This window comes from Pinus tabuliformis, chromosome 1_1 (genome assembly GCF_031772625.1).
Source record: "Pinus tabuliformis cultivar Carrire ecotype Pingquan chromosome 1_1, CPIR1, whole genome shotgun sequence".
Taxonomy (NCBI): domain Eukaryota; kingdom Viridiplantae; phylum Streptophyta; class Pinopsida; order Pinales; family Pinaceae; genus Pinus; species Pinus tabuliformis.
In genome coordinates this window covers 154,526,134-154,538,290 of record NC_142297.1, presented here as the reverse complement: position 1 = coordinate 154,538,290, position 12,157 = coordinate 154,526,134, and the positions used below count along the sequence as shown (strand labels likewise).

The following is a 12,157-nucleotide window of genomic DNA, read 5'->3' as shown; positions in this document are numbered from 1 at the left end:
GTTATAGCATATGTTTCCTCTTTTTCATCAAATGTTCATTATTGGTTTGGGCAGATACATTTTTCCTTGCATACCTATCCTTATCTTAAAAATAAAAATAAAAATGTATATGCTCTCTATTCATAATAAAAACACATATGTACACAGTTCCATTGAAAGATTTCGGCATAGAACTTTTTAAAATTTGAAAAAATATATAATTCAGTTATGTTTAGAGCGAGGTTTATGGGTTAGACTAGAAACCCAGCTACAGGAGGTTGTGGCATAGGAAACTCAACTGGTTTTCGGTAGTATAAATACACCGTGTAGTTGGCCTCATATACATCCTAATGAATGTCATCCTTACTTTACCAAATTTCCCTTAGATTAGGTCTATGTTACCCTATGCTCTTTGAATTTCCCTATCTCCACATAACCTTAGTTTCCTTGCATTGATGTTGATCTCCCTTATCTTGAATATCATTGCTACTATTGGAGAGGAGATTTGTGTTGGCATGAGTAGGAAGGATCTTGAGGAAGGTCCTGATGGTGTCAACAGTTTGAATCAAGTTGTATCATGATTACTTCTTTGTTGGTGTTATTTTAATAAATAGACTCACATTTCATCCATATTTACATTGTTAATTTCTTATGAAAGTTAACGCATAATGGATACCTTTATGGGTTAACTTATTTATATGCATATATACTTTGAATGTTGTGATCCATGTCTTGTTTCTTGTTCATGTTGCAAATCTACAATTTCAGTAAGAGAAGTTAGGTTTTGTACCCTGTAGGAATGTCATCAACCATAGGACCTACAAATATGTACATCAAACCGACTTTGTCAATTTAAGTTGTATGCATTCTTGTTTGAGTCTCTTTATTGAATTCTATGTTAAACTCTATTGGGGATTCCAACCCTAGCCCTAGGGACTTTTCCCTCAAACACCCATCTATCATTGGATGGAATGCTAGACCTTTTCAACTTCGTGTTCACCCCCAAATATTTGGATGATTGAATTTGTAGGGGTTACTTGTTAAAATCCTTGCTATAAGTTCTAACAAATCATTCCATATTAACTATATTGTGTAAATAATCCCTACAAAGCCTATTTATTGAATAATACATTGCAAATATGAATAGATATTAGAAATCTAAAAATAAATACATGACAATTGTGTTCCTATGAAAAATGTATCCCCATTCGAAGCTTCCAAAGTGTCATTTTACATCAGGGAGTAGTATTTCTATAGCACGAAGTAGGCTGTTACAGAAAAGGTTGTAACATTCTCTAGCAACATTCCTATAATCATCATTCGTATTCTAAATCAAAAGAAGCCTAAGCAAGTTTTCATTTCTTATTTTGAGTTAACAAAAATAAGCAACCACAGAAAAATCAAGTTAAAGTATAGATGAAATCTATAACTACAAAATCAATGTTCATATGATAAAGATATAACATTTTTTGGTTTCAAAAGTCTCACTCTCCATTGGCTTGTGGTATTTTGTACCACACTTTTGTAACATTCTTGGCATAGCATTCACACAACCCACTAAAAAAGCCTAGGCAAGATGTCATTTTTCTCCCTAGGTTAGTAAAATCCATAAAATCAAATCAAATCAAAATTACATAAAGCCACATTATAAATAAAATATATAAGTAACTGTAAAAAAAATAAACCCTACAACAAAGTGGGGAAAAATCAATGTTTATTTCCATAAACAAAACTTACATCTAATGATAAAATATAGAGTGGATCGACGAGAATCCTTCTTCATTCTAATAGAACCTAAATTGACACAACAATGTTGTTGAATCCTTTATAGCTAACTATGGGTCTTTGAAATAAACTCTTTTTGTCATTATTTTGCTCATCATTTTCTCCAAAAATTCATGGATACCATCCATCTTACACTCGAATTTCATCCTTTTGATATAAGGTCTTCATTTGTCTGATTGAATATCAAAGAATATTCAGGGTAAATGGTCCATTCTCCACATATTTTCATTTCTTCTTTTGTAAAACGATTTAAAAAATATTTCAATAAAAATTCTACATAATCATAAATTATATAGCCACTAATGGATTATGTAACGGAGTTGTAGTTTTCGATGGTTACAAGTATTTTAGAACGAGATCAAAGAGTTTAATATGATTATATGTTGGGAATTTTAATGGTAAAATTCCAAAAACAAAATATCTGAACACAGAGACAATGCTCTGTTTTTCTCCACAGGATCTTAGCACAGGGAAGCTTTTAAAAAAAATAAAAATTCTGAGCAGACAGAGTTTTTCCTCATACAAAATAAAACTTGTATTCATTAATCAAAGACAACTTCAGTTACAAATTTCTTCCTCTCTCTCAGAGGGATTCACCAAGAACATTTCAACAAAAAAAAAAAATTACTCTGTCTCCTCCTGAGATTTTACACTGTTGTGTGTAAGAATCTCTTTTACATTCACTGCTGTAAAAACATACTTCAACTACAGAAAATTACATACGCTGCTGCGTGCTCCTTTTTTTTTTACATTGCACTGCTGTGCATATTTTTCACACTCATTACATACAATAATCAACAACTTAACCTTACATATGTTTTACTTGTGTCATAAAACTAAAACTACACCCGAGAATTAAAAAAAAAACTAATAAAATTAAAATCCTACCAACATTTACCAACCCACAGTAAATTACATTTATTGTTTCACTGACATTTACTGTTTTACTGACAAAACTGGCGGTAAGTGAAACTTTTACTTCACATAAATTTCATGTTGACCATTTAAATATGCGATTTGCGATTTGATCGCATCGCGAAATCGCATTCGGCGGAAGAGAAGAGTGAAGCAATAACATTTGGGTGTGATCTGCGATATGCGATCGGATCGCATCGCAACATCGCAATCGGCAGAAATCAAGTGAATCAAACGGAGGTAGGTGCATGCATGCGATTTGCGATATGCGATGAGATCGCATCGCAAAGTGTAAAATAATCTACAGTTGAAATTATATTTCAACACTCCCCCTTAATTTCAACTGCTGGGTTATTAATCATACCCAGACATTTCCTCAAAAACTCAAAATTTTTCTGCCCCAATGGTTTGGTTAGAATGTCTGCAACCTGCTCTTGAGTGCTGCAATGTTGTAAAACAATTTCTCCGTTGTTCACCAATTCTCTGATGTAGTGAAACCTTGTATCAATGTGTTTCATTCGCTTGTGAAACACAGAATTCTTGGACAACGCAATAGCTGAGATATTGTCACAAAAAATAATAGTTGCTTTTGCCTGCTCTTGGCATAGGCTCCTTAGCATCCTTCTCATCCAAACCGCTTGACACGCTACTGTTGTAGCTGCCACGTATTCTGCCTCTGCTGTAGACAACGCCACAATGGGTTGTTTCTTAGAAGCCCATGAAATTGCTCCTGAACCCATGTGAAAGAGATAACCGGATGTGCTTTTCCAATCATCTACACTTCTAGCCCAATCGCTATCGGTGTAGCCAACTAAATCTGAATTTTCTGAAAAAGTATACAAAATGCCAAATCTTTTTGTACCTTTGACATACCTCAGAATTCTTTTTGCTGCTTGCCAATGTGCTTCTTTTGGCCTCTCCATGAATCTGGAAATTAAGCTCACAGCGTGCATAATGTCCGGCCTAGTTGTAGTCAAGTACATAAGGCTGCCAACTATGCTCTTGTACACGCTAGGATCAAAATCCTTGCTGCTGTCCTCTTTGCTGAGTTTTAATACCATTACTGTGGGAGTGATTGCTGCCTTGTTGTCCTGCATGTTAAATCTACCCAACACTTCATTTACATATCTTGCTTGTGAGATAAAAATCCCATTTTCATTTTGATTTACTTCTATTCCTAAGAAGTATTTCAGCAAGCCCATGTCAGTCATTTCAAATTCTTCTTTCATGACTGATTTGAAATTTTCAATGAGGTAGTCATCATTACCTGTAAAAATTACATCATCAACATACAACACAACAATTAAGATTTTACCATACTTTTCTTTGATGTAGACGGTGGGTTCTCCCTCACACTTTGCAAATTCATTTTCCAGTAGATAGGAATCTATCCTACTGTACCATGCTCTTGGCGCTTGCTTCAGCCCATAAAGAGCTTTCTTCAATCTGCACACTTTGTGCTCTTGGCCTTTCTTCTCATAGCCTGGAGGTTGTTCAATGTAAACCTCTTCCATTAATATTCCATTTAAGAATGCTGACTTCACGTCCATTTGGTAAACTTTCCACTTGTTTTGTGCTGCTATGGACAGCACTTCTCTCACTGTTTCCATTCTTGCAACTGGTGCGAAAGTTTCCTCATAGTCTCTCCCATACTGCTGCTTGTATCCCTTGACAACAAGTCTTGCCGTGTGCCTTTCTATCTTGCCTTCAGCATTGCTCACGGTCTTATAGACCCATTTAACTCCAATGACTTCTTTACCTTTTGGTAGCTCAACCAAATCCCATGTCTTGTTTCTTTCTATGGCCTTAATCTCCTCATCCATAGCTTCTATCCATTTCTTATCTTTAATTGCATCTTCGAAATGAATAGGGTCATCAACATGACAATATAAAGCAAACAAAGAATTCATACATTCATCATAAATATCACTTAAATTTCTGAACTTCTTACCTCTTTCATTTGGTGTGCAAGTGCTTGAAGATGCACTTGAATTTCCTCCTTGTGGTGTGCTTGGAGAAGCACTCTCATTTCTCCTCAAGGGTGTCCCTTGCTGTCCTTGTGTTGGCGCTGCTGTTTGGGGATGTATTTCAGCAATCTCTTCATCATCTTCATCACGAGACAAACAGTTCTTAACATTCAATGTTTTCTCTATGCTTCCATCCCAAGCTTCCTCCTCAATGAATTAAACATCTCTGCTCACAAAAAACTTCTTGGTAGATGAGATATACAACTTGTAAGCTTTGGATTCCTCACTGTATCCAATGAAAATACATTTCTCCCCTTTGTTGTCCAACTTCTTCCTTAGCTGATCTGGAATGTGTGTATAAGCCACACATCCAAAAACTTTCATGTGGGTGACTCCTTGCTTTCTCCCACTCCATGCTTCTTCTGGCACTTTGTTCATCACTGCTTTTGTAGGACACCTATTCAAAATATATATTGCACAGTGTACAACTTCAGCGCAATAATCATTTGGTAAATGCTTTGCCTTCAACATGCTCCTCGTCATATCCATGATTGTTCTATTCTTCCTTTCAGCAACTCCATTTTGCTGCGGAGTGTACCTTGTGGTAAACTGTTTGTGTATTCCATTTTCTCTACAAAACCGTAGAAATTCTTTGGAGATATACTCACCTCCTCTGTCAGTTCTTAGAACTTTGATATGCAGCCCACTTTGATTTTCCACAAGTGCTTTGAAATTTCGAAATTTTTCAAACACTTCACTTTTGTTGTTTAGAAAGTAAACCCGAGTTTTTCTGGTGAAATCATCAATGAATGTTAGAAAATATTGGTTGCCTGCTAATGATGGGGTTTGCATCGGTCCACATAAATCTGAGTGGACAATTTCTAAGGGTGCTTTTGCCCTGATGCTTTTCCGTGATGGAAAACTTTATCTGTGTTGTTTCCCCAAGATACAACCTTCACAAAGGCTGTCCGGTTTCTCTATCAATGGTAATCCTCTTACCATTCCTTTTCTACTCAGCAAGTTAAGACCTTCAAAGTTGAGATGTCCAAATCTCAAGTGCCACAACCAATTTTCATCCTTTGGTACGCTTTGGAAAGCCTCTTGGGTAACTGCTGCTATTACTTCTTTGTTTCTCAAATCTGCTTTTATTCTGAGAGGGAACATTCTGTTCCTCGTCATCTTCACTTCAGTAATGCATCTTTTGCTGGGTGCCCTATCCATGATGGTGCATACATCATTCACAAAGAAGACATTGTAACCCTTTTGAACAAGCTGTCCAATACTCAAGAGGTTACATCTCATTCCAGGAACATAATATACATCTGCTATAGTTTTCTTTTCACCTTTCTTTGTAAATATTTTAACTTCTCCTTTACCCATAACAGAAACTTTGCTATCAGTCCCAAGTGTGACTTGTGACTTCACACTTTGATCTAGAGTAGAAAACAGGGCTATGTTTCCTGTCATATGGTTGCTGTAACAGAATCTAGAAACCATATATCTTCACTGTTTGTTTCAGCCATATTACAAGCTAAAAACACATTATCTTGGCTGATATTTTCTCTAGTGATATTTGCACTAGATCTATTACTCATATCATGCTGCTTCTTCCTACATTCATTGGCATAATGCCCATATTTTTTACAATAATAACATTGGACATTGGATTTTTCATACCTTTGTCCTTAGCATGATGTTGTCCACTTTGTTGGCTGCTGCCTTGGCCTTGATTTTGATTTAGATTGCTGCCTCTTCCTTGAGCATTTGCTGGACTGTTCCTTCCACCTCTGTTTTGGCTTTTGCCTCTTCCTCTCTTGTTTCCTCTGCCTTCACCTCTTCCTCTTCCAAAGTACATCTAGGTCTTAAAGGCTTGCTCTAGAGATGAGTTTTCATTTCTACTCAACCTCTGCTCATCTGTTATCAGTGATGCATGAAGTTCATCAACTGAAAAGTTTGAGAGATCCTTTGTCTCTTCTATGGTGGTGACAATCACATCAAACTTTGAGGGTAGGACCCTCAATATTTTCTCCACAATCCTCCTTTCTTCAAGAACTTCTACATGAGTCCTTATTTGTGTGACCAGACCAATCACATGTGTGAAGAATGAGTCAATATTGTCTGACTCCTTCATGCACAGATTCTCAAAATCTCTCCTGAGCAACTGTAGTTTTGCTGTCTTCACTTTCTCCATGCCATGATAGGTTGTCTTGAGAGTTTGCCATGCTTCTTTGGATGTCTTTGCTGCTGCTATCATTTGAAACACACTCTGGTCCACTGCTTGATACAAAAATACAAGGGCTTTTGAATCCTTCTTCTTATAGCTCTTCAACAGATCTTTCTCTGCCTGAGTTAGATTATTAAACTCATTTTCATCTGCTGGTTCTTTAAAACCATCTTCAACTATTTCCCATAACTCTTGTGAGGCAAACAGGGCTCTCATGGTTATTGCCCAATAGTCATAGTTTTTTCCATTAAACTGTGGGAGCTGAATATTAAAAATACCCATCACTGGTACTGGTACTGGCCATTCTTACACTCCAAACTATGTTTCAAATATACAGTCAGGTATTTAAATAACTGGATTGAGAAATACCTTTGAATCTTTCTTGACTGAGTCTGTTGGAGAAGCTGCTGCAGCAAGAAAGTCCTTCCTTTAGCGTCTTTGACACCTTCAAAGAGCCTAGACTAGCTGTGATACCACTGTTAAAATTCCAAAAACAAAATATTGATGAAGACAGAGACAATGCTTTGTTTTTCTCCACAGGATCTTAGCACAGGGAAGCTTTTAAAATTAAAAAAAAAAAATTTGAGCAAATAAAACTTGTATTCATTAATCAAAGACAACTTCAGTTACAAATTTCTTCCTCTCTCTTAGAGGGATTCACCAAGAACATTTCAACAAAAAAAAAAAATTACTATCTCCTCCTGAGATTACACTGCTGTGTGTAATCTTTTACATTCACTGCTGTAAAAACATACTTCAACTACAGAAAATTACATACGCTGCTGCGTGCTCTTTTTTTTTTACATTGCACTGCTGTGCATATTTTTCACACTCATTACATACAATAATGAACAACTTAACCTTACATATGTTTTACTTGTGTCATAAAACTAAAACTAATAAAATTAAAATCCTACCAACATTTACCAACCCACAATAAATTACATTTACTGTTTTACTCACAAAACTGCCGTAAGTGAAACTTTTACTTCAAGTAAATTTCATGCAGTGAATCAAACGGAATTAAGTTCATGCATGCGATTTTGCGATGAGATAGCGTCGCAAAGTGTAAAATAATCTGCAGTTGAAATTATATTTCAACATTATAAATTACGTCCAAAATCTTATCCACCTGTCACTCTCCAAGTCCGCATAAAGATCAAGTCAAAGTTGCAGTTCAAACATATGAATAAAAGGCAGTGTATGCAGTGGCAAAATGTATTTGAATGGGTTCCAGAGTATTCGGATCAGATTCACAGTCAACTCTAATTTAATGATATCGAATAAAGAAATTTATGTATTTGATATCATAATTTCTCCATAAATGGATCAAGAAATATGTTTCATACATCAACAAACGTCTCTGATTCGATGTTGTAGATGAATCCATTTTGAAAATCTGTGTAGGAAGGATCTCCAACGATCTCTCTTTGAAATGTATAAATATCCATAGTATGAAATTTGAGACAGATAATCAGATATGAGACTCTGTATTTCGATATTATTACAAGGTTTTGGTGATCATGAGTTATTATTACAAGGTTTTGGTGATCATGAGTTAAATTTCTAGTGTTGCCATGTTATACGTATTTCTTCTCCTAGTTTTATAACCTCAATTTCATAGGATTTCTCCAACAATGTTCACTAAGCTAGGAGGTCCCCTGTGCGACGATTGTGTTTCTTTCCATCGGTTGTTAAGCAATTATTTATTTTAAGTTGTGTGGATTTAATTTAGTATAGTTACTTTCCCTGCTGTAACTTACAACGATTTTTGTGATTGTAATCCACAGTATGACTTCACACGGGAATTGTTAATTAACAAAAGATTTTGTTGAATCCAATTACAAAAGCTTAAAATTGAGTAATAACGAATTTTATAAATTATAACTGGTCTGCAACAAGGAATCTCTGTAGGTTATAGAATTGTTTAGAATCATTATTGTGCATCTATTCTTTAATTTGCATTTACTCGGTTTCTTGTAACTAAACTCTGTCCCATAGCTAAACAATATGCAATGTTGTGGAGTAACATTTTATTGATAGATTAGAAACTAAACTCTCCATATACTTTGCATACTAAAAACAATAAAATTGATAAACAACTATTATTATATAGAAAACAAATAAAATATATAAAAATAAAATCAACTAAACTTTATTGTTTAATATTATTTAATATTAAACCATATTTATATATCATTAAAACTAAAAATTATTATATTTTTAAACAACATTCACTTTATTTGTAATAATTCAATATTAATAACAATTTACTAATTTAAAATTTCTTAAAAAAATTATCATTAAATATCAAATATTTTATATAGGAATAAAATACACAAGGTTCAGAAATACCTGATTATCTTTCTCTTTAGCCGCATTGCTTATACCACTTTCTCGTGAATTCTTTTCATACCTCTCCAACAATTTTCCCATACTTCAAAGTTCACACCACAAAAAAATATATCACTAATTTAAAATAAAATATTAATTTGTTCATATTTTATATTACATAAATAATACAATATATCATTAATTCTAAATATTATTAACATTTTTATAAAATATTATCAACAATTTTATTAAAATTAAATTCATAACTTTATTTTAAGAATGAAATCTCTTGAAAGATTATTGAAAATAAGTGACCATTCATGTAATCCTTTACGAATGCAATTTACTGTTTTATACAGTTAAAACAGTCATATTATATATATAGTAATCAATTTAAAAAACTATTTTGAAAATTATTAAGAAAACAATAAAACAAGAAAGGTACAATGCTGAAGAATTCGTGAAAAAATGAAAAGGAAAACCATAAAACATAGCTGTTCATACTTTTACTCTAGGTTGTGATCCTAACACTATAACACACCAGCACTTATGGTCCTAACACTATAATAGACCGGCACTGTATGCAATAAAATACTCGGTCAATACTCTTTAGAAAAAAGTAAACCTTCTTCATTTTGAGAAAAAAATGTAATGAAAATAACAAAAACATAAAAATTGAAATCACCCTTCATTAATTTAAAGTTATGGTTTCGATCCTGATACTTAGTGATCTTAATTAGAGCCCAGGTTAAGATTTCGGCCCTCGTCATCAACAATCCGTTTGATGAAACACTGTATTTATCATTGATTGAGCATTGACTGTAATGGATTGTTAGGTAGAAAGCATAATTGATTGTGAGAGGGACACTTCATCCTGTTATCATTTTGCAAGTATTCAATAGTTTTGACTGGCTAGCAAGAAAATCCAATGACCGTGAGGACGTGCTGGTTGATTAGGGTTCCAGCATCGCTTGGAATTAGGAAAGCGCACTATAACAAAACGCAATTGAAGCGTGAGCAGATACAAAGTAACTACATACGTCATATTTGGCTGATTTTTCATTCATGCTATGCATTTTATGTGGACAACGCTCCGAAGCGATGAGACACATTTTCAGTCAGCTAACGAATATGCAATGCAACATGTGCTGGAGGGAACGTTGATGAAGTAACAGTTTTTGCACAGAAACTGAAACAATACTTGTGCGGTTAAGTCAATAGCTAAATACATAAGGATAGGTGTTTTCAGAGACCATTAAAAGGTTACAGATGATGCCAGCGAAGATACATGAAATTATAGAAGTCTACGAGGTGAGAAGAATTATTCGCTGCTTTTACTCAATGCCTCTCATTGCCATATACATAAGTAATCGGTTTGAAAAATTATGTGTCTTTTGTATGTGGACGTAACAATTTAAATTTGAAAGAGAAGAGAAACATAAATGCATGATTTCCAGTTATCGGTAAAATGAAAATCACACTTCTCAAGGGCTATGCGGTAAATATAGAAGTGAGCTAAGCATTTTCGTTTTAATATAATATCATAAACGGTAATCTATAAAATAATACTTGGACTGTTTTTCTTAATTTAATCTTTATCCCTTAGTATCAGGCAAAATTCATTGCTAGAGATTTCTTCCTCACTTGTGAGAGTAGTCCTCCAAATTGACTTTCCGTTATCTTACACCATCAATAAATGTCTCAGCTCTAAAGGCAATAACAGGTTAGGTATTAGTTAAAATCTCCACACAGGTATCTAGACCATATTGACCATGTCCACCATCTTCAACACAATGATATGACTCTATTTCTTTCACTTTTTGTACATATCGAACCCTAATGTCAATCTCATATTAAGTCGCTTTTTGTACATATCGAACCCTAATGTCAATCTCATATTAAGTGCAAAGATACGGTATTTGTTCACCCTATTATTTTCTGTTTTTGTAGCCACAGAATCCTTCTCTCAATTCCATTTTAAATTATTCACTTTAGTTCAGGCGAATTATGATTATATATATTAATAAATTAAATAACAATTTTGTTTATGAAATATTTTAAACTATGTAAACTATTATCAAATAAAACAGTATATAATTTGAAATAATATAGAATTGGCTAACCTTTAGGATGTAAGTATTTGAAGAAGCACTCCAAAAGTGTATGTTGCTTAGCATTATGAAAGTTAGTTTGTTTACATATGTTCTTACTATATTATGTGACCTTAATTAGTTTAGTTGCTTCTATAATATCTGGCTCAAGCATTGATGCAAACTCAAACATGTAGTATTAGAAGTCTTCATTAAATTCACATGGCAAAAACAATGCAATTTTAATGGTGTCATTTGATATACACGTGTGACGATGAAGTGTTTTGATCCTAAGTGATTGATGACAATGGTGTTTCCCAAAGTAGGACTTACAACACTTCATAGTGACCTTATCATGTTTGTTTCTCTTGTCAAACTATATACTACATGGTTTGCTCATTGAAGGGAACCATCTCCCATGGTCAAGTTAGATTGCTAGATGGCTTGCTTAAGTACCATTGCATCTCCACCTCATACATGACACTTTCCACCCTTTCCCTTCACTTCCATTGCAATTACGAAAAAGTTGCTCCCCTTCATGATCTAGCATCTCAAAAAAGTTTAATTTTAAAATTTCTCTATTCAAACATGAAAGGTCTAGTGCAATTGGAAAATGCCCCTCGTTGTCTATAAAATATTTGAAGGGGTAAAGAGGTGAAGAGGTAATATTAAGCAAATGAAGCTTGATACCACCTCATTGTATAAGTCTCCCCCATTTTTTGGCTTGTCCAAGAATATGTAAATGGGAGGGATGTGTTAAATTAACTAAATACTTAATCAAATAAGTTATATTTTAAATAATTCCCAAGCACGGAAACAAGATGCTCTAATTTCCCTCTTATAAGAGGTTGTTTGAAAAATAA

The 12,157-nt window shown here is 34.0% G+C and overlaps 1 protein-coding gene across 1 annotated transcript in view; it reads right to left on the bottom strand.

Moving 5' to 3' along the window:
* LOC149212065 (MADS-box protein SOC1-like) overlaps positions 1-12,157 on the bottom strand; it is a 411,381-nt gene that overhangs the window by 150,934 nt on the left and 248,290 nt on the right. Inside the window, exon 2 of the mRNA XM_089391687.1 lies at positions 9,226-9,307. Coding sequence (XP_089247813.1) covers positions 9,226-9,307 — 82 coding nt within the window. The remainder of the gene's footprint in view (positions 1-9,225; positions 9,308-12,157) is intronic.